The 22,031-nt window shown below is 48.6% G+C and overlaps 2 protein-coding genes across 2 annotated transcripts in view; one reads left to right on the forward strand and one right to left on the reverse strand.

Moving 5' to 3' along the window:
- LOC128847462 (zinc finger protein 345-like) overlaps positions 1-22,031 on the reverse strand; it is a 430,467-nt gene that overhangs the window by 277,962 nt on the left and 130,474 nt on the right. The window lies entirely within an intron of this gene.
- Positions 2,455-15,470, forward strand: LOC128847445 (zinc finger protein 850-like). The gene is made up of 5 exons (XM_054046845.1): positions 2,455-2,537; positions 7,413-7,500; positions 8,031-8,157; positions 8,742-8,855; positions 9,204-15,470. Exons 2-5 carry the CDS (start codon positions 7,477-7,479, stop codon positions 12,662-12,664), a joined length of 3,726 nt encoding a protein of 1,241 aa, XP_053902820.1. The 5' UTR covers positions 2,455-2,537; positions 7,413-7,476; the 3' UTR covers positions 12,665-15,470.

Below are 22,031 nucleotides of genomic sequence, written 5' to 3' on the forward strand. Positions count from 1 at the left end.
AAAAATATTAACAAACAAACAAATATCACTTTCACAGTGGCAGAGTTACTAGCTAGCAATAAATACATTGCAATGATTCTGATGGGTATCTGGGTAAGGGGATTGTTGGCCCTTACTGAAACTTAGTGGAGTTTTTTCATTGGCCCTCTCCCAAGACCAAAAGCCAGGGGAAGGGTCAATGAGAAATCAAGGCCCTGAGACTAGTCCCCAGGGCCAATGGGGAGAGGCTAATGCTCTAGGTCAGCCTCGTTGACAGGACAGGCAAGCCAATGAGAGAGTCAGGAGCCCGTCCTCTGTGTGAGCTGGAGCTGCCTGCCAGAGAAGGGCAGAGCTAAGGGGAGAGCAGCAGCCTGAGCTGGGCTGGAGGCAGAGCAGCAGTAGCCAGAAGCAGAGAGGCGCAGCCCAGGGAGCTGGGCTGGAGGCAGAGCAGCAGCAGTGCTGAGGCAGAGGGGAGCTGGGGCTGGAGCAGTCCAGAGCCGGGAGCTGTGAGCAGCTGGGGAGAGCAAGGGGGACCCTGGGCAGAAGGCTCGGTGCAGGGAGATGCCCCCAGCCAAGGATCCTTGCAGGCCAGACTTGGAGGGGGAGCATAACCCCGACAGGAGGAGACTGATGCTGGCAAGAAAGGTCCTGCACCTAGAGTCTGAAGGCATGTGGCCACTGTCAGTGCACATGTCTGACCCGCAGCATCCCTGCAGCACAATCAGGGCCTGGGCAGGAGGCCTGGGACATGTGAGGAACAGTCTGTGAACTGCCCTGACATCTCAGAGACGCTGTTTGTGGTTCCCCCCCGTGCCCACAGAGTGGGGTGATGTGTTTTCCTTTCACCTTTTCCATTTTTTTCTGAATTTTTTTTTAGTACTTGATGTTTAATGAATTGTATTTGTTCTGAACTCTATGCAATGGTCAGTGAAGATGTCAGGAAAGCAGCCAGAGTGAAGAGAGTACCCCGCAGTGGGGACACTCTCACCCCTGTCTTGAGGGATTACAACAATATTGGGGGTGAAGCCCCCTCAGGAATCCTTAGCCCAGCCTTGTCAGGGTTATGGGGACCAGAGTGGATGGGGAGTCCTCGAGGTCCGACAGGCCCCTGGGTGAAGGGAGTGGGAGCGAGGACTTAGGTCCTTCTGCTATTGGATTCCACCTGGGGTGGGATGTAAAAGCCAGGAAAGTTCCCCACAATAGTGGGACCATTCCCCCGTTTACCTCTGTGCAGGGGTCAGCACCACCATGTTGCACAATGGACACTTGACAAAATTACTAGACTTAGTGATGGACATTGGAGGGGGCTCCGGGCTGAGGCAGGGGGTTGGGTGTGGGAGGGTGTACGGGCTGTGGGTGCAGGTTCTGGGGTGGGGCCAGAAATGAGGGGTTCAGGGTGTGGGATGGGGCTCTGGGCTGGAGCAGGGGGTTGGGATGTGGGTGAGGGCTCTGACTGGGGGTTCAGGCTGTGGTGTGGAGCTGGGGATGAGGGGTTTGGGGTGCAGGAGGGTGCTCTGGGCTGGGACCAAGGGGTTTGAAGTGCAGGAGGGGGATCAGGGCTGGGGCAGGAGTGTGGGGAACGGGAGGCGTGTTCAGGCTCCGTGCAGCACTTTCCTCAAGCAGTTCCCGGAAGCAGCGGCATGGCCCCCCTCGGGCTCCTACTCGTGCTGCCCCATCCGCAGGGCTCAGAGCCGCAGAGCCAGCACTTGGGGAGGGGGAACGGAGGCAGCGTGCAGAGCTGCCTGGCTGCACCTCCGCCAGCAGGGCCGGGGAGCTGCTTGCGGGGACCCCCATGGAACTCAACATTTTTATTGTGGACAGTTGTGTCTGTGTACAGATACGTTGCCAGTCACTGCCTATGTGCACATCTTCTGGTTTTTGCTAAGTTAATTAAGTATTTTAGGGGAAAGTGTCTGAGCAGCCACCAGCGAGAGTTGCTGGCTGCACTCTGAGGTCACCAAAAATTTGGTCGTGAGAATAGGGGGGAGGGATAGCTCAGTAGTTTGAGCATTGGCCTGCTAAACCCAGGGTTGTGAGCTCAATCCTTGAGGGGACCACTTGGGGATCTGGGGCAAAATCAGTACTTGGTCCTGCTAGTGAAGGCAGGGGGCTGGACTCGATGACCTTTCAAGGTCCCTTCCAGTTCTAGGAGATGGGATATCTCCATTATCTAACCCATGATGGTCCCTGCTGACCTTAGAGCCTGTGAGCGGAACAGGAGCCGGACACAGAGATGCTGCAGCGCGGTGGGTTGATCGCTAGGACCCAGGAGCAGCTGGGAGGCGGCTCTGGGGGGAGCGATCGCTGGGCTCAGGCCCGGCAGCACGAAGTGACTCGCAGCCGCTGCGGGGACTCTGGCTCCAGGCTCCTGGCGAGATCCCCGAGCCCCGGCGGCTGGTGCTGGGAGCCCGGAGCCCGGGCTGCAGCCGGGAGAGGGGAATCTCCAGCAGGGCCCTTCCCGCTGCTCCCCAGGAGCCTCTCCCAGGGCAGAGCCCCCAGCCCGGCCAGGCCCCTTCCCGGCCCGGCCCCTGCCCCAGGGGGCCCCGCTCGGAGGGAAGGTAAGAGACCCTGGGGAGCGGTGTCCCCGTCACCCCCGGGCTGCAGGGGGGGGTTTGGCCCCAGGCTGCTCCCAGCGGAGCTGGCTGCGATTCCCGCCCTGGGCCCGGGAAAGCTGCCGCCAGTTCCCGGTGTGTGCGGGGCGGGGGGAGCCCGGGCCGTGCTGGGGCTGGGACAGACACAGGTGGCGGGGGAGGCAGATCGGAGTGAGAGCCGGGGTACAGGCACGGCCAGACAGGGCAGAGGAGATAACCGAGTAATGGGAGGGGAAGAGGAATAAAAGCTCCCCGCCCCCATGGAGTGAGCCAGCTGCAGTGGTTGCAAAAAGGGAGGGAGGCCAGAGGGGCTTTTCCTCCCTGCTTTGGCAGGATCTCAGCTCCCATTTCCCAAGGCCGTGTCCTTAAAGGCCCAGTGCATCGCAGAGTCTGGACAGGGCCCCTCTCCTGTATAAGATGCTACTGAGCTGCTAAAGGAGACTTGATCCAGTTTAATATTTACAGACGCCCCCCCCCCCCCAGTGCTTCATAAATGTGCCTATTCCCTTGTGTTTGATTCCCCTTGTAAACCAGTCTATGGAGTTTCACACGTTTAAATTATTTACCTTTAAAATATTATTTTTATTACTCTGAGCTCTTCATCCTAAACTTCATTAATGTTGTGCAAGTGGAGGTCGTGCCATGGAATTCATATTCTTAATAGCAAATAATCATGGGAAATATTAACAGTTGCTAGTAGCTTGGCAATCACATCTCAGGGTGACACTGTAACATTTTTTGTTTCTATTGCACTATTGTAATTTGAGTTCAGTGCTGACTGATTTCATGGGCTGGTCTCAAAACTCCTTCAACTTCCTTTGATCCACCAATGGGGCTTACCTTAGCCAATGACTTTGTCTCTCTGTCCAGCACCCTAGTGCTTTATCCCATATCCCATTTGTGTATAGAACTTGGTTCCCAAATATTCACTAACGGCCAGAAGTTTCAAGGTTCAAGGCACCTAGATACTTTGTAATATGCCACTAGTGGCCAAAATCCTTTTAAAAATCTGTCCCTAGGGGCCTTAGAGTGTCTTGTGTGAATTGCTTCTAAAAAGGAAATTTCTAGGGTATATTTTTACAAAGCATAGATATACAACCCCAAGAATTCAAACCCCATGAGTTATGCACCCAAAAGTCTAGAATTTAAATAAAAAAATAAAGTTTCTTTTTCTTTTATTTATCTTTTTCTGTCTCAGCCTTAAGAGCGCCCTCACTTCATACTTTTGCTGCTACCCCTTCCAAAGGGTCCATATACCTAGAATGGCTGTACAATCCTGTAACATGCGATGCCATTTTGCACTTCCCAGAACATGTGATTCCCCACCACCACTTGCAGTTGACAGTTGATTTAAAAACCTTTTTTCTGTAAGTAACCCCCCATTCTGCACACACTGAAATGCACATTTTACTTTTTTATGATGTGATTTATTGTATGCATTGATGTTGATTTTCTATTGCATTTTCTTATACTTCTAATGGCCTATTTTAAGTTCACAGCCTTTTATGGATGCTACGTTTTTTGTTGTGATACATTTCAGGGATGTTCTTCATTCTGACACATGTACTGATTTGTACGGCCAAAGTCAAAGATTTTTTTAAAATGAACTGTTCTGTTTCTCCTTTGCATTGGTCAGGCAGGAGGATGCAGTGCTGACTTCACCTAGTTTACATTTTGGTGAAAGGAAAGTGTCTTAAGTCCTTTATGTTTTCACACTGGGATAGCTAATGCAGATTAGTTACCCCTTGGTATAAACACCCATTGTCTTATAGACACAGACTATACTGCTGACTCGGATGTTAAATGACCCATTATTGTTCATGGGCTGAAAACTCTGATACTGATTGTGTGGCTACTACCCCTGTTCCTTTGCCAGGTGCTGCGTCTGAATGTCTGCACCCGTTTGTGAGGGCATCATGGAAAACCAGTTGAAGCATTTAAAACTAAAGGAATTAGCAGGAGATTCCACCCCTCGCTTTAATTTCCCTTATTCCCTTTACTCTTTGAGGGCTTGTCTGCGATGGTCTGACACTAAAGGTCTGTAGTTAATGCACATAAATCCCAGCAGCTCAAACCCCTGTGTGGACGCTCTCATTCAGAATTAAGGTGGCCTTAATTTTGACATTAGCAGTCAGGGTAACCACAGACAAGTGCAGGAGACCTTCCCCCAAAATTCTAATAATTATCAGACCTTTGATCTGTCTTAAACATTTTTAAAGTTTTGTATCATCCCGGTGTAACCCACATTAGATTTCTCAAGTCCAAAGAGGAGGAGTGAAGCAGTGAGACCCTCATCTCACCTTTCCTGAGTGTTGCCCTGGGTAGAAACACCATTACGATATTTCACAGTTTTGTCCTTACAACATTTCAATAAATGGGTTAAGGTTGAAATTTAAAGTGATCTGGCTCCTTCTCCCTGCCCTGCGCAGGTTAGGACATCTGTCCTGAGCAGCAGAATAAAGGCCAGATAGTGATGGTAGATCCTGCTATGCAGGGATCCCCTTTATAAGCAACTTAGACAAAGTGGGGGCACTCTTGTCCCATGAGAATGAACCAATTGATTCACAGTTTTGGTGCTTTCAAATATAAAGATTCTTCTTTGATCTCAGCCTTTAGATGCTTGCTCACCACATGCTATGCAAAGTTTATCTCTTACTAACTAGGCACTGCCAGGAAAATGTAACTTAGACAGCATTGTCTGTTACCCCTGTCTTACATGAGGATGGTTAGATCGATGAGTCTGTGGCTGCGCTAGGTGTGAGGATGCACCCTGACAGACATAGCAAGAGTATTCTCAGCTCACATAAAACATCAAAAGCATCCAGAAATAGGCTGTGGCTGTAGTTACTATACATGCTCTGTATTTGTTTCCAAAGCTGTATAGGAAGTTTTGGAGACAAACCACCTGGCAGGCCGCTCCCTTTTTATTCACCTGATAGCTGAGACAGTCAAAGCTTGGACGGGAGATTTGTGTTTGTCAGCTGTGTGTCACGGAGTCACTGCTCTGAAGGAAGCCAGGCAGGACTCTAGTTCAGTGTCTCCACCACTGGGCAAGAAGCCTCCTCAGCTTCAGCACCTCCTGGGTCTGACATTGGAGTGTGCAGCACCCCTATTCACACCGTGAGCTCCCCGCAGGGAGTCCATCTGGATGACACACCTGGGGATGCCTTACACGCCCCTCAACGGGACCGTGCACCCCAGCTCCGCAGTCAGCAGTGACTCTCAGCCAGCTTGGAAAACAGAAGGGTTTGTTAGTCGTTAGGAACACAGAATAGAGCAGAACTTGTTAGCACAGAAATCAGGAGCTTTTAGCAAAGTCCATCTTGGGCGGGATCCAGAGCCCTGGGCTCTCCCCACCGAGTCCCAAACCAAGAGACTGACCTGCTTCCAGCCCCCCATCCTCAGTCATGCCCAGCTGCCCTTCTCCTTGCTTTGTCCCTTTCCTGGGCAAACAGGTCACCTGGCCTCCCCCTCTCTCTTTGTTCTCCAACACCTTTGCCTGGCTCCTTGCAGAGGATGGCTCTTGCCACCACTAACCAGGATACAGAGTGTTCAGCCATTCTCTGTGCCCAGGCAGCCAGTCTGCAGTCACCCCTGCCCTCTAGGGGTCTCCGCAATGATCACACACCTGTATCCCACCAGCTCGATGCTTGAGGAACACATTGGGAAAACTGAGGCACACACACAGTATTCCGAGAAAACATTAAAAACATTCCCCCTTCGTCACACCCTGGGATATCAGTGGGCTGCTCGGCGCAAGAGCATGTTTGTGGCTGCTGTGTGGGAAGGGTTTGCTGACAACACTGACTGTAGTGTTGTAAAAGGAAGGAGATCTTGACGTTCTTCACATCCAATGAACCCAGGTGCTTCTGCTACGTATGGCCACATTACAGAGACTGAGGGCTGGATTCACAATGGCTCACAGACACCCAAAGTCCAGGCTAGGCACATAAATCTGGGATTAGGAGCCTAAATCCCAGTTTAGGATCCACAGAGACATACAAAACTCCTGTTGAACCCTCTAGGTGCCAAAGCTCACTCAGCAGTAGCTATATTTTCAGGTTTCAGAGTAGCAGCCGTGTTAGTCTGTATCCGTAAAAAGAACAGGAGTACTTGTGGCACCTTAGAGACTAACAAATTTATTAGAGCATAAGCTTTCGTGGACTACAGCCCACTTCTTCGGATGCATACAGAGTGGAATAAATATTGAGGAGATATATATACACACATACAGAGAGCATAAACAAGTGGGAGTTGTCTTACCAACTCTGAGAGGCCAATTAAGTAAGAGAAAAAAAACTTTTGAAGTGATAATCAAGCTAGCCCAGTACAGACAGTTTGAGAAGAAGTGTGAGAATACTTACAAGGGGAGATAGAGTCAATGTTTATAATGGCTCAGCCATTCCCAGTCCTTATTCAATCCTGAGTTGATTGTGTCTAGTTTGCATATCAATTCCAGCTCAGCAGTCTCTCGTTGGAGTCTGTTTTTGAAGTTTTTCTGTTGTAAGATAGCCACCCGCAGGTCTGTCACTCTGCTGAACCCCACACTACCTGGGGAGAAGGGGGGTAGCTAGAGGGGGTTACACGATAATATCATGGGGAGCCCCCCAAAGTGGCTCTTTGGATTCTGCTCTTTTTCTAGCATTTGGCGCAGAGATGCTGTTACTGGGAGGGTTTAAAAGTGTCCCCGGTGGGTTTAGTTCTGCTGGGAGGGGCCTGACCTGGCAGCATGGCAGAGTTCAGAGCATCTGTCTGCAGGGAGAGAGCCTGGGGGGAATTGGGGTGTGACATGGACTCAAGTCGCTTCTGTAACCTCCCCCATCGTCCCTCTCGCCCTGACAGGCTGAGGAATCACGTCCAGATTTCGCTCCAGATCATCCCATCTTCCAGGGCACAGGGAAGGGAAATGGCTGTGATGGAGCCAGCACAGGTAGGGGATTTTCAGGGAGCTGTGGGGAGCATGTTGTAGAGGGGTAGGGGCAGGAAAGACACAGGATGAAGCAGGGCCATTGACGGGGAGGAAGGGGGGACATGCCGCCATTTCTCAAACAGGACACAACCCCCGTGGTCAGGGCCGGGAACATTTTCAAGACTCCCAGTGCTGGAGCCTGAATTCACTGGCTAGAGGCTGCTGTGAAATACGAAGGGAAGCTGTTGGGGTTCCTGTCCCTGTCCCCAGCTCAGAGCTCTGCTTCCTGTGTCAGCCTGTGGCTGGCAGGCGTGTGGGAAATGAGAAGACCCTGGCCCCTGCTCCGTCTGCTGGGAAGCCAAGGAGCTCTCACTTTCTCCCCACCCCCTGAAGCCCCCTGGCTGCTCTGAGCAGGGTGGGAGAGGAATTCTGCTACTCTGGTCCTCCCAGAGCTTCCAAGATTATTTTATTTTTTCTTTCTTCCTTTCCCATGACTAGTGCGATTGTGGCTGGGGCAGCAGGTGCTGAGTGGGGGACTCTTGTTGTTTCAGATGCCGGTGACCTTCGAGGAGGTGGCTGTGTATTTCACGAAGGGGCAGGGAGCTCTTCTGGACCCCGCTCAGAGAGCCCTCTACAGGGATGTCATGCAGGAGAACTATGAGACTGTGACCTCGCTGGGTAAGGGATTCCCATCTCCTCAGTTATTAGAAAGTGTAGGGCCTGCATTGCTGAATCTGGTCAGGTTCTTCCCAGGTCAGATAGATTGGAGGCGAATGGGTTCTATAATCCACAGCTGCCGTGTGAGAGAGATGTGCATCTCCATACCCTCACCAATGGGATACAGGTGTCAAACCTAATGGACGTGCTAAACCATCCCCACCCCTCCAGCTTTCAAGGGGGAGAAGCCACGTATTGTCCCATCTATATTGTTTCTCATTCTCATCTGCCTCCTTGGGAATTACTCCAGCCAAAGGGAGGGCTCTGCAGGTTTTAGAAATAGGCAGGGGTTTAACTCTAGAGCTGTGTGTGCATCAGCAAAGCCCTCAAAGTGCACAGATCCTGGGAACTGCTAGTGAGGGTGTAACAATTCTCCCCACCTCCCCAGACTTCTCCCTCCTTCAAGGGGGCTCATTGACCATGTTCCCGTCCTCTTGGATTCCAGATTCTCCCAGCATAGCACCGGGACATGGAATGCCCTTTATGACAGACACTTTCTTGATACTCCATTTACCCTGATCTGGTCTGATTTCACTCCTGCACAGGATTTCCCATTTCCAAACCTGAGCTGATCGCCCGACTGGAACGAGGCGAAGAACCGTGGGTGCCCGATCTCCAGGCCTCAGAGGAAAGAGAGATCTCGAGAGGCACCCACGCAGGTGAGGACTCACATAGAAACCATCTTGCTAATGAAGGAAAAAGTTGAGAATCCCAAAATTGTGGTATGAGTAAAAGCCCTCAGTTCTTCCTCATCTCAGCCAGAGCAGGGCTGGAGTCAGCAGAACAGAGCTGGAGTCAGTAGATATCACTCACAGCTTTCCACCCGTCCTGTTAGCTGCAGGAGTTTCCTTCCCATCTTTCTATCCCTCTGAGTGTTTGGGTGGGAAGTGGAGGCAGAATCCAATTACTCAGTCTTCACAGCATTAGCATGTTGGGTTTTCGCTCTGTGCTATTCCTCTTTCTCCCCAACACAATGACTCCTGTCTGGATTGTCTCTCTCCCAGCAGGTGATGACAGAGTGAGTGAGAATGAGGAGGGGAATCATCATGAGCATGTTCCTGGGGAAGTGGAACCACAGGGGACCTTTGTGCGAAGAGCTGAAGGGAATTTTTTCCAGTGCTTGGAAGAGGGAAAAGCCTGGGGAAATTGGCACAGGTCAGAGAGGCTGCTGGGAAAACACCCAAAGAAGAAAGTGGATGAATCCATTCAATGTTGGGCAGGAGACAAGGATCCCACAGCCCAGCAGACAAATCCCAAGGAAGAAAAATCCTATCAGTGCCTCGAATGTGGGAAAGGATTCATTTTGAGATCACACCTTGTGACACATCAGACAATCCATACTGGTCAGAAACCCCTTCAGTGCTTGGACTGTGGAGAAAGCTTCAATAACCGCTCAGACCTCAATAACCATAGGAGAGGCCATTCAGGAGAGAAACCCAATGAGTCCCTTGAGTGCAGGAAATGTTTGAATTGGAAATCAGCACTAATTACACACAAGATAAGCCAAATACGAGAGAGACCCCATAAATGCTTAGACTGTGGAAAAAGTTTCATACAGAGGTCAGACCTTGTTAAACATCAGGGAATCCACACAGGAGAGAGACCCTATAAGTGCTTGGACTGTGGGAAAAGTTTCACATGGAGATCAGCCCTTTTTAAACATCAGGCATTCCACACAGGTGAGAGACACCATAAGTGCGTGGACTGTGGGAAAAGTTTCATACAGAGGTCAGACCTTGTTAAACATCAGGCAATCCACACAGGAGAGAGACCCTATAAGTGCTCGGACTGTGAGAAAAGTTTCATACGTAGGTCAGACCTTGTTAAACATCAGGCAATCCACACAGGAGAGAGACCCCATAAGTGCTTAGACTGTGGAAAAAGTTTCATACAGAAGTCAGACCTTGTTAAACATCAGGCAATCCATACAGGAGAGAGACCCTATAAGTGCTTGGACTGTGAGAAAAGTTTCATACAGAGGTCAGACCTTGTTAAACATCAGGCAATCCACACAGGAGAGAGACCCCTTAAGTGCTTAGACTGTGGAAAAAGTTTCATACAGAGGTCAGACCTTGTTAAACATCAGGGAATCCACACAGGAGAGAGACCCTATAAGTGCTTGGACTGTGGGAAAAGTTTCACATGGAGATCAGCCCTTTTTAAACATCAGGCATTCCACACAGGTGAGAGACACCATAAGTGCGTGGACTGTGGGAAAAGTTTCATACAGAGGTCAGACCTTGTTAAACATCAGGCAATCCACACAGGAGAGAGACCCCATAAGTGCTTAGACTGTGGAAAAAGTTTCAGAGACAGATCAGCCCTTTATAAACATCAGGCAATCCATACAGGAGAGAGACCCTATAAGTGCTTGGACTGTGAGAAAAGTTTCATACAGAGGTCAGACCTTCTTAAACATCAGGCAATCCACACAGGAGAGAGACCCCTTAAGTGCTTAGACTGTGGAAAAAGTTTCAGAGACAGATCAGCCCTTTTTAAACATCAGGCAATCCACACAGGAGAGAGAAACCATAAGTGCTTAGATTGTGGAAAAAGTTTCATATGGAGGTCATCCCTTGTTAAACATCAAGCATTCCACACAGGTGAGAGACACCATAAGTGCGTGGACTGTGGGAAAAGTTTCATACAGAGGTCAGACCTTGTTAAACATCAGGCAATCCACACAGGAGAGAGACCCTATAAGTGCTCGGACTGTGAGAAAAGTTTCATACAGAGGTCAGACCTTGTTAATCATCAGGCAATCCATATAGGAGAGAGACCCTATAAGTGCTTGGACTGTGAGAAAAGTTTTATACGTAGGTCAGACCTTGTTAAACATCAGGCAATCCACACAGGAGAGAGACCCCATAAGTGCTTGGACTGTGAGAAAAGTTTCATACAGAGGTCAGACCTTGTTAAACATCAGGCAATCCACACAGGAGAGAGACCCCTTAAGTGCTTAGACTGTGGAAAAAGTTTCAGAGACAGATCAGCCCTTTATAAACATCAGGCAATCCACACAGGAGAGAGAAACCATAAGTGCTTAGATTGTGGAAAAAGTTTCATATGGAGGTCAGACCTTGTTAAACATCAGGCAATCCACACAGGTGAGAGACACCATAAGTGCGTGGACTGTGGGAAATGTTTCATAAGACGGTCAGACCTTGTTAAACATCAGGGAATCCACACAGGAGAGAGACCCTATAAGTGCTCAGACTGTGAGAAAAGTTTCATACGTAGGTCAGACCTTGTAAAACATCAGGCAGTCCACACAGGAGAGAGACCCCATAAGTGCTTAGACTGTGGAAAAAGTTTCATACAGAGGTCAGACCTTGTTAAACATCAGGCAATCCATACAGGAGAGAGACCCTATAAGTGCTTGGACTGTGAGAAAAGTTTCATACAGAGGTCAGACCTTGTTAAACATCAGGCAGTCCACACAGGAGAGAGACCCCATAAGTGCTTGGACTGTGAGAAAAGTTTTATAAAGAGGTCAGACCTTGTTAAACATCAGGCAATCCACACAGGAGAGAGACCCCTTAAGTGCTTAGACTGTGGAAAAAGTTTCAGAGACAGATCAGCCCTTTATAAACATCAGGCAATCCACACAGGAGAGAGAAACCATAAGTGCTTAGATTGTGGAAAAAGTTTCATATGGAGGTCAGACCTTGTTAAACATCAAGCATTCCACAAAGGTGAGAGACACCATAAGTGCGTGGACTGTGGGAAAAGTTTCATAAGGCGGTCAGATCTTGTTAAACATCAGGCAATCCATACAGGAGAGAGACCCCATAAGTGCTCGGACTGTGAGAAAAGTTTCATACGTAGGTCAGACCTTGTTAAACATCAGGCAATCCACACAGGAGAGAGACCCCATAAGTGCTTGGACTGTGGGAAAAGTTTCATACAGAGGTCAGACCTTGTTAAACATCAGGTAATCCACACAGGAGACAGACCCCATAAGTGCTTGGACTGTGGAAAAAGTTTCAGAAATATATTGGCCCTTGTTAAACATCAGGCAATCCACACAGGAGAGAGCCCCCATAAGTGCTTAGATTGTGTAAAAAGTTTTGTATGGAGGTCAGACCTTGTTAAACATCTGGCTATCCACAGAGGAGAGAGACCCCATAAGTGCTTGGACTGTGGAAAGAGTTTCATACGGAGGTCAGACCTTATTAAACATCAGACAGTCCACACAGGAGAGAGACCCCATAAGTGCTTACACTGTGGGAAAAGTTTCACACAGAGATCATCTCTTATAACACATCAGAGGATCCACACAGGTGAGAGACCCCATAATTGCTTGGATTGTCAGAAAAATTTCACAAACAGATCAGCCCTTGTTAGACATCAGGCAATCCACACAGGAGAGAGACCCCATAAGTGCTTGGACTGTGGGAAAAGTTTCACACAGAGATCACACCTCATTAAACATGGGAGAATCCACACAGGATCTAAACTTCTGTGACACATGGCCCGAAAGGGTTAAGAAACTTGCAGAATAATTGACCCATATTCAACTTTTAGAGACATGTTTGAAAAGTGTTTAAATGGTAATTAGGGCCATTCCACATTAGATAGACTAGAACTTTGAAATTTAAACTTTTATTGTTAAAGACCTGGAAGAAGATGGTAACTGTAGTATAGTAGTAGAGCTAGGCAGCTCTCCAACACCACATTCTGCAAGCCATTACCCTCTGATCCCATTGAGGGTTACCAAAAGAAACTACACCATCTGCTCAAGAAACTCCCTGAAAAAGCACAAGAGCAAATCTGCACAGACACACCCCTAGGATTCCGAGTAGGAGTATTCTATCTGCTACCCAAGATCCATAAACCTAGAAATCCTGGACGCCCCATCATCTCAGGCATTGGCACCCTGACAGCAGGATTGTCTGGCTATGTAGACTCCCTCCTCAGGTCCTACACTACCAGCACTCCTAGCTATCTTCGGGACACCACTGACTTCCTGAGGAAACTACAATCAATTGGTGATCTTCCTGAAAACACCATCCTGGCCACTATGGATGTAGAAGCCCTCTACACCAACATTTCACACAAAGATGGACTACAAGCCATCAGGAACAGTATCCCCGATAATGTCACGGCAAATCTGGTGGCTGAACTTTGTGACTTTGTCCTCACCCACAACTATTTCACATTTGGGGACAATGTATACCTTCAAGTCAGCGGCACTGCTATGGGTACCTGAATGGCCCCACAGTATGCCAACATTTTTATGGCTGACTTAGAACAACGCTTCCTCAGCTCTCATCCCCTAACACCCCTACTCTACTTGTGCTACTTTGATGTCATCTTCATCATCTGGACCCATGGAAAAGAAGCCCTTGAGGAATTCCACCATGATTTCAACAATTTCCACCCCACCATCAACCGCAGCCTGGACCAGTCCACACAAGAGATCCACTTCCTGGACACTACAGTGCAAATAAGCGATGGTCACAGAAACACCACCCTATACCAGAAACCTACTGACCGCTATACTTACCTACATGCCAAGCTCTACGATACACTCACATTTGCTCCAACCTCTCAGACAGAGACAAACACCTACAAGATCTCTATCAAGCGTTCTTATAACTACAATACCCACCTGCTGAAGTGAAGAAACAGATTGACAGAGCCAGAAGAGTACCCAGAAGTCACCTACTACAGGACAGGCCCAACAAAGAAAGTAACAGAAAGCCACTAGCTGTCACCTTCAGCCCCCAACTAAAACCTCTCCAGCGCATCATCAAGGATCTACAACCTATCCTGAAGGACGATCCATCACTCTCACAGATCTTGGGAGACAGGCCAGTCCTTGCTTACAGACAGCCCCCAAACCTGAAGCAAATACTCACCAGCAAGCACACACCACACAACAGAAACACTAACCCAGAAACCTATCCTTGCAACAAAGCCCGTTGCCAACTCTGTCCACATATCTATTCAGGGGACACCATCATAGGACCTAATCACATCAGCCACACTACCAGAGGCTCGTTCACCTACACATCTACCAATGTGATATATGCCATCATGTGCCAGCAATGCCCCTCTGCCATGTACATTGGCCAAACTGGACAGTCTCTATGTAAAAGAATAAAAGGACACAAATCACACGTCAAAAATTATAACATTCAAAAAACAGTTGGCTAACACTCCAACCTCCCTGGTCACTCGATTACAGACCTGAAAGTCGCAATATTACAACAACAAAACTTCAAAAACAGACTCCAACGAGAGAGTGCTGAATTGGAATTAATTTGCAAACTGGACACCATTAAATTAGGTTTGAATAAAGACTGGGAGTGGATGGGTCATTACACAAAGTAAAACTATTGCCCCATGTTTATTTCCCCCCCCTACAGTTCCTCACACCTTCTTGTCAACTGCTGGAAATGGGCCCTTTTGATTACCACTACAAAAAAGTTGTTTTTTCCCCCCTCTCCTGCTGGTAATAGCTCACATTAACTGATTTCTCTAGTTATAGTGTGTATGGTAACACCCATTTTTTCATGTTCTCTGTGTGTATATATATATATCTTACTACTGTATTTTCCACTGCATGCATCCGATGAAGTGAGCTGTAGCCCACGAAAGCTTATGCTCAAATAAATTTGTTCGTCTCTAAGGTGCCACAAGTACTCCTGTTCCTTTTGTAGTAGTTGATGTTTACCTTTATCTTGTTAGAGGTTAACAATGTAAACAAACGGTTCCTGTCTAGGGCTGTATTCTGTTAAGTCAGAGATCAAAAGGGAATATTAACATTTAGATTAAACTTGGGTGTAATAATGTCATTGTCTGTATGCCTCTTTAAAGTTTGTGGTTAACTGTCTATGAACTGCTTTATGGATAATTACCTTATGTTAATCCTTGTAATTATTTACCTGCGATGTTTAGGAAATAGAAACTTACTTCAAAAGCCTATTGTTCACCCAAGGACTGCCTGCTGACGAGAGGCTGCAAAAATCTCTAGAAAAATTCTTGGGACCTGATCCTTGTATCTCAGATCTTAAACTTTATTCGGGGCGGAGTTTGAGTTGTGAGACAGATCTCCAGTCCAGCTGGACCCCCCGATATTAAACATTTGGACATAGGACTATAACCTGATAAAATGATTCTGAAAAGGACTCTTTGCAATTCTAAAGCACCATCTCTGCAGTGAAACTGCCCTAAGGACTCTATTCATGTCTGTATGTATAATGATCTTTTAACCAATACTCTCACTCTTTTCTCTTTTTAATAAATCTTAGTTTAGTTAATAAGAATTGGGTGTAAGCGTGTATTTGGGTAAGAACTGAAGTATTCATGAACTTGGTGGGTAATGTTTCCGATCCTTTGGAATTGGTAGAACTTTTTATATGATGAACAAGATTTTCAGTAATTCCCATCATATTTCACTGGGCTGTCTGGGAGGGAGCCCAAGGCTGGGTTGCTTCAAGGGAACTGTGCTTTGGCCTCCGTGTAGCCAGTAAGGTATTGTAGAGTATCAGGCATCTGCAAATCTGCACAGGGAAGAAACCTCTGAGATGTTCTCAGTGTAGAAAATGCTCCAGGTGGCACTAACTCCATACTGCACACCAGAGACTCCTCCATATATGGGGGAAATTCCCTCAGTGCCCTGACTAGGGCTGGTCACAGTGGTCTTGTTGTTGGGATTAGCCAGCACATCTCTGTGACCCTCCACCAGGTTTCCTGGTGTAAACTCTCTGAGGCTGGCAGTCAGGGACCAGAGCCCTAGACCAATTCACTTGTGTATTAGGATAGATCAAAGTGATTGTGAAATGTGTAAGAGTGTAGTTGGTGTTTAAACTTCATGACAACTAATGAGATTTGTTTTCACTTAACTATATCTTGTTATAATGTAGTAGCAAACATTTCCGTTGTGTATACTCCTGTAAATAAATAACCCGTCAAACGAGGAAGATAACTTGTGGAATGCAAATGAAGAACTTTAACAGAAAAGAGCTAATTTCAAAGCAAGTGGGCGTTGTGCATGAGGATTGGAGGTCAAAGACTCAAAATGCGTTCCTCACTCTCTGTCATGAGAAGAAAAGCCCACGTGGGTAGTGACCCTATCAGCCTTTTTTTGTGTCTGAGCAGAAGCCATATGTACAGATTCAAGGAAAGATCCTTTATCTCTGGACTGTTTGGACTCTTACAGGGAAGTGTACCAGATAGAAAGCGAAGCTCTCCAGAGACAATGTGGGTACCCTGAAAAGACTTTTGGGAAACTGGCAATTTATTAAATCACTGCCACCCTTTGGAATTAGAAACTGTGACTCACCTATGCATATATTTTACCTGCTTTAACCTCTCAATAACTCTCACTTCCTTTCCTTAGATAATGAACCTTTAGTTAGTTTACTATAGAACTGGCTGCCTGTGTTGTCTTTGGTGTGGGATGTAGGGTACCAATTGCTCTGGGGTAAGTGACTGGTCTCCTGGGACTGGGAGCAATGTGATGTGATGTGATTTTTGGTTTAAGTGACCTTTTATCGCAAAGTCCAGTTTGTCTGGGTGGCAAGACAGACTGGAGAGTCAAAGTGGGCTGTCTGTGAGTCTAGGGTAAGACTGGGATAGTGATCCAGGAGTTCACATTTGTCACTAGTTTGGTGAAATCTAATTACAGAACACATCACCAGCTTGGGGCGTCTGCCTGGTTTTCTGCCAGTCTGCCCGTAGGTTGGCACTCATAGTTGTGAACCACTCCAGAGAGCGTGACAAACTCACCCTGAGCATCTTATCTATTCTGATCCCCCCCTCCTCTGATTAGCAGAATGATCATTAGTCCCTGAGTTCCCCCTTTTGGGACTGGATTGTCTCATTGCCAGATAGTCTCACATTACTCTAGGCCATGCTGAAAAGCATTTAGTATTTGTACATTTTCTCCCTTATGGCCCAGAATTAAACAGATGCTAATGAAGTGGGAACCAGGACAGTAAAATGTGGTGTTTTAGCATCTGTGCTATTTCAGGGCAATGGGGTGAGTCCAAGGGATTCCCTCCTTCCCCCAGCACTGTCACCCTCCACACTCGACACAGCAGCTTCTGTCCCAGCAATGGAGAGTTTTATCCTGTCCCCATTTTACCTGTCTGCCTCCCAAGGTGTCACTTACCACCATGTCTCTGGCTCTCCATGCCTAGGAATCACAGTTTTGCTGTCTATGATCCTAAGTCAGACCCCTGAAGGTTTGAAGACAAACCAGGAAGGGAATCCAAGTGAATCTGAAGGCACATTTTGACCTTTCTAATCTTATAGCCCTGTTTGCATCTATTGGTAAAATTGCTTCCAGTTTTTGTCTAGGCTAGTCCAGATCATTTGTAGATGGGAAGCTGGTGAGTTTTTGGTTTATTGTGCTGATGCTAAAACTTTTGTAAGTAACACGACGAAATAATGAGGCGAGAAGTAAAGCAGGTTTAGCCCCTTTAGAAGAAAATAGATACACTTATTTTCTGGATTTTGAGTCTTCAGATTCTCTCGGATTTCATGTTATGAATGTGAAAATATTTTATAGCCCACCCTGTATTGTGGGTTTTTCTCTGTTCCTGAAGGCTGTTTGGTCGCGTACTTGGATATTAGATTAGGATGTAGCTCGGATTTATTGAGGGCTTTGTGAAACAAATGTTCATTTGCAAGAACAGTCCTTTTCAATTCATTTTTAACCTTTTTCTACCCCTTGTCAATTGATTTTTTTTCTTTGAACAATGACAATTATCAATATCCCTCAGCACGAACACTGATGGCGCAAGCTAAATTCACACTCCCAGAGGCAGACACTGAAATAGGGAAGGAAGTTACCGCCTGACCCTGAGGTGATGTGGGACATAGCCCGGAGGGGTAGAGGGTGGGAGATCGAGGGGTGGGGGAGAAACGGAGCTGGGAAACTGCTGGGTTTGCGCCTCAGAACCAGGCAGATGAGGCTGAGAACTCGCTGCATCAGAGCCAGAGAGAGACAGGAATTCTCCTGCCAGTGGCCAGTCGAGTGGTGCCTGAATTGTAAAATGCTGTGAATCCTGCCCAAGAGGATTGTTGTGGGGAGGGGGCAGTGTCTCCTGATTGTTGAGAGGACGAGGCTGGGCCGAGATGAGGAGGAAGCCAGGGATGTCACAGGGCACCTGGGCAGCTTTGAAGCCAGGCAGATCCCTATTGTGGAGGCCAGAGGGAGATGAGGAGCCTGACAGCCCAGCTGGTCACCCCCTCCCCATCTATCACTGTGTCCTGTGAGGGGATGACAGAGACTGTCTCTGTCCCACTCATCCCACACTCATCCCTCTAACCTGAGCTCTTTGGATTCCCTGCTCCCGGGGTGTTTGCTTTTGTGATGGGCTCCCAGTGCCTCTCATGGCTTCTCGGCACTTTTCTCCCAATGTGTAGATGTTGCTGGTGCATAGGGGAGTTGGGTGGAGCTGGGACTGAACTTGCCTGGGATGGGGCTTGGGAAAGGAGTCTGCCTTTTGTTTGTCGTTTGAAATAATAAAACAGAATTTAGTTTCTCCCACTCCCAGTTTCCTTGGTTTTGCATGAAATGGCTGCCAACTGCAGAGTTAAGGTTAAAGGTAAAGGTGATGCAGAGGTGATCTGGGATGGAAATGCACAGTGAGGTCACCCAGCCAACTTCATCCCTGCCCTGTCACAGGCTCCTCAAACTTCCCATAGAGATAAAACTCACTGAAAAATTGTGCCTCCCTCCCTGATCCCAGTACAAATCAGGAACAATCTGACTGGGCTCCTGGGCTCATCCTCCTCGCCCCCCCCCTCCCTCGATGCTAATCAGGAGTAATCCCACTGGAGTCACGTGACCTGTCTACACCAGTGTGAAGTTGTTGTGAGGGGAGAATCAGACCATTGGCCTCTAGATCTATTTGCAGGAGATACTCTCACACATTGTGCGATAGTGATTCTGATCCCTCAGCTGGGTTTCCCAAAGGCCCTGTTCTCTCAGTCTTATCACCAGTGTTCCCTCTAATTTTTCTCACCCATGTGCAGAATGAATTTTGTTATGTGCACCTATATGGAGTTGATGTGTCATACATTACCTTCATATCCGTGCACATAACAAAATTCATGTGGTGGGGGTGGGGCCGAGGGATTCAGTGTGGGAGAGGGCTCAGGGCTGAGGCAGAGGGTTGGAGTGCAGGGGTGTGAGGGCTCCGGCTGGGGGTGCGGGCTCTGGGGTTGGGTCCGGAATGAGGGGTTTGGGGTGCAGGAGAGTGCTCCAGGGCTAGGTCAGGGATAGAGGACTCTCCCCAGCTCTGTCTCCCCGCAGCAGTACCTGGGCTGGGGGGGAGAGGTGCCTCTCCCCACTGTGGCAGCTCCGGGGCTGGGGCCGCAGAATAGGCTCCCGTCACCCGGCCCCCGCAGATCCGAGCCAGGGCTAGGTTCAGGGAGGGGCATCCCATGATAGGGCCGGGCCGGGCTGCCCCGTCCACAGCTGGTTGCAGGCTGAGCCAACACGGCTGGGTCTAGGCTAGGCTGCCCCGGCTGTAACTGGGTTCAGGCTGGGCTGCCCAGCCGCGTTTGTCTCCAGGCTGGGCTGCCCGGGTTGGGGCTTGGCTGGGCCAGGCTGCTGCGGCTGGGTCCAGGTCAGGCCACCCGGGTTCGGGGCTGGGCCGGGCCACGACGGCTGGATTTGGGCCAGGCCACCGCAGCTGTGTCCAGGCTGGGCTGCCCCACTGTGGCTGCGGCTGGCTCTGGGCTGGGCCACCCGGGTTTGGGCCAGACCGCCCTGGCCGTGGCTGGCTCTGAGCCAGGCTGCCCTAGTCGGTTCCAGGCCGGGCTGCGCTGCCCCGTCCTTAGCTGCGTCCAGGCTGGGCCGCATGGGTTCATGGCCACACCATGCCACCCTGGCCATGGTAGGTTGGGGGCTGGACTAGGTTGGGGCCAGGGGAGGGGCGCCCCCTCTCCCGGCCATGGCAGGTCCCCCGTGGGTTCTCTGTGTGGCACTAAATAGGCTGCTGTGTAGCCACACAGCTTACAGAGAACTTAGCTCACCCCCCTGCCTAATTCTACCTCAGTCCCATTGCAATCACTGGGGCTAGGGGTTAAACAATTGTGGAAATGGGAGGGAATGTTATAGCTGAAATCTCACCTGTGTCTTGAAAGGTTAATGTTAATGGGAGCTGCTTCGCTCTCCTGCTCGGACATTTTATCAGGGGCTCCCAGGGACAGGAAGGAGCAAGATTGACCATCGTGGCTACCAAACCCCGATGTCTCCTGGGACCCAGCATGGCACTGATGGGCTTTTATCATCCTGATGGTCAAGCATGACCTGACCAAGGCTAGTCAGAGCGGGGGAACCAGCCGACATCCTCAACTCCACCAGCTTCAGCTAAATCCTGAACTCCCCCTCAGTTGTGAGACTTGGGGTTCTTCTGCCACCCTTCTTCTCATGCATCACCCCCCCACCCTTTCTTCTGCTCTCTCCCTCTCCTTTTACCTTCTGTCTCCTGCATGTCTGGCTCAGCCAGCTAAGACAGCGCCACATTTTGCACCAGTGCCAGTAGCCTGTGACCGGAGAGGCAGCTCAAAGCAATGCCGCCTTAGCCAGCCCAATGCAGAGAGAAGTTTGCCATGTCTCAGAGGGGCTGATCAGCCGGCAGGCCGCACCGGGTTTCTCCTGCAGTGATGCTGCAAGTGAGACTGAGCCCTGACAGCAGAGGCTGCGTTTTCTGTCTTTGCTGAGCTATTCTCTCCCCTTTTGTGGATCGTTGTTTTCTTTTGTCTTATAGGGAGCAGGATTGGACTCCAGCCACAGCTCCAACCTGTCTCACCTAATTTATTCTCTTTTCCCCTCAAAAGCACAGTTAATACCATTCTTAAGGCACCTAAAAGACTGTGAAGCAGGGATTTCCCCCCTGTGACAACAGACTCCCTACAGCTTGTTTTTACCATGGGAGGATGCCATGCTAACTGCATCCCAAACCCCACTTTTCCGTTTAACGCTGGAGCTATGAATGAGGAATTTATTAACGTCTTAGTCACTGCTAGGGTGACCAGATGTCCCGATTTTATAGGGACAGTCCCGATTTTGGGGTCTTTTTCTTATATAGCCTCCTATTAGCCCCCACCCCCGTCCCGATTTTTCACATTTGCTGTCTGGTCACCCTAGTCACTGCTGGGAATGACAGGTTTCAGAGTAGTAGCCGCGTTAGTCTGTATCCGCAAAAAGAACAGGAGTACTTGTGGCACCTTAGAGACTATCAAATTTATTAGAGCATAAGCTTTCGTGGACTACAGCCCACTTCTTCAGATGCACACCACAGCTCCTTGAACAGAGAGGAAACATCTCCATTTTCAAATGTCGCTGGGAAAGTTGATCCTTGTCGGGTTTAAACCCCAACCCCCTTCAGTGGGAATGACTCAGGGCGGTCAATTTCCTCCCAAACTGAGGGAATCTGGTATCATTCAGTAATTCCAAACAGAAATAATCGGTGAATGTCGAGGAGAATTTATAGCAGCATTTGATAACAAGGAAAAATCTGAGAAGATTTACACAAATTGGCTAAGTCGACAGGAAAAAAGCAAAAATCAGAAAGGTTTCGTATCAAGTGGGTATTTAAAAGGAAAAATAAGGGATCTTTATGCAGAGATGATATCCTTCAACAGAGAGAAAGTGATCAACATCTGAGGGCAGTGCAGTAAAATTCAGTAAGTGAATAAAAGGGAAAATGTGTACCGCAATATTTGATTATTGGAGAGCAAAGGGGCAAGATTGGAGGATGTAATATCTGCCTATTAATTCTATGGTAGAGCAGAAAAACTGGAGGGGGTTTCTATCCACTTTACCGTCAAAATATTACAGTAAAAGCATGTTCTGAACACTGCAA

This window comes from Malaclemys terrapin, chromosome 13 (assembly GCF_027887155.1).
Source record: "Malaclemys terrapin pileata isolate rMalTer1 chromosome 13, rMalTer1.hap1, whole genome shotgun sequence".
Classification (NCBI taxonomy): Eukaryota; Metazoa; Chordata; order Testudines; family Emydidae; genus Malaclemys; species Malaclemys terrapin.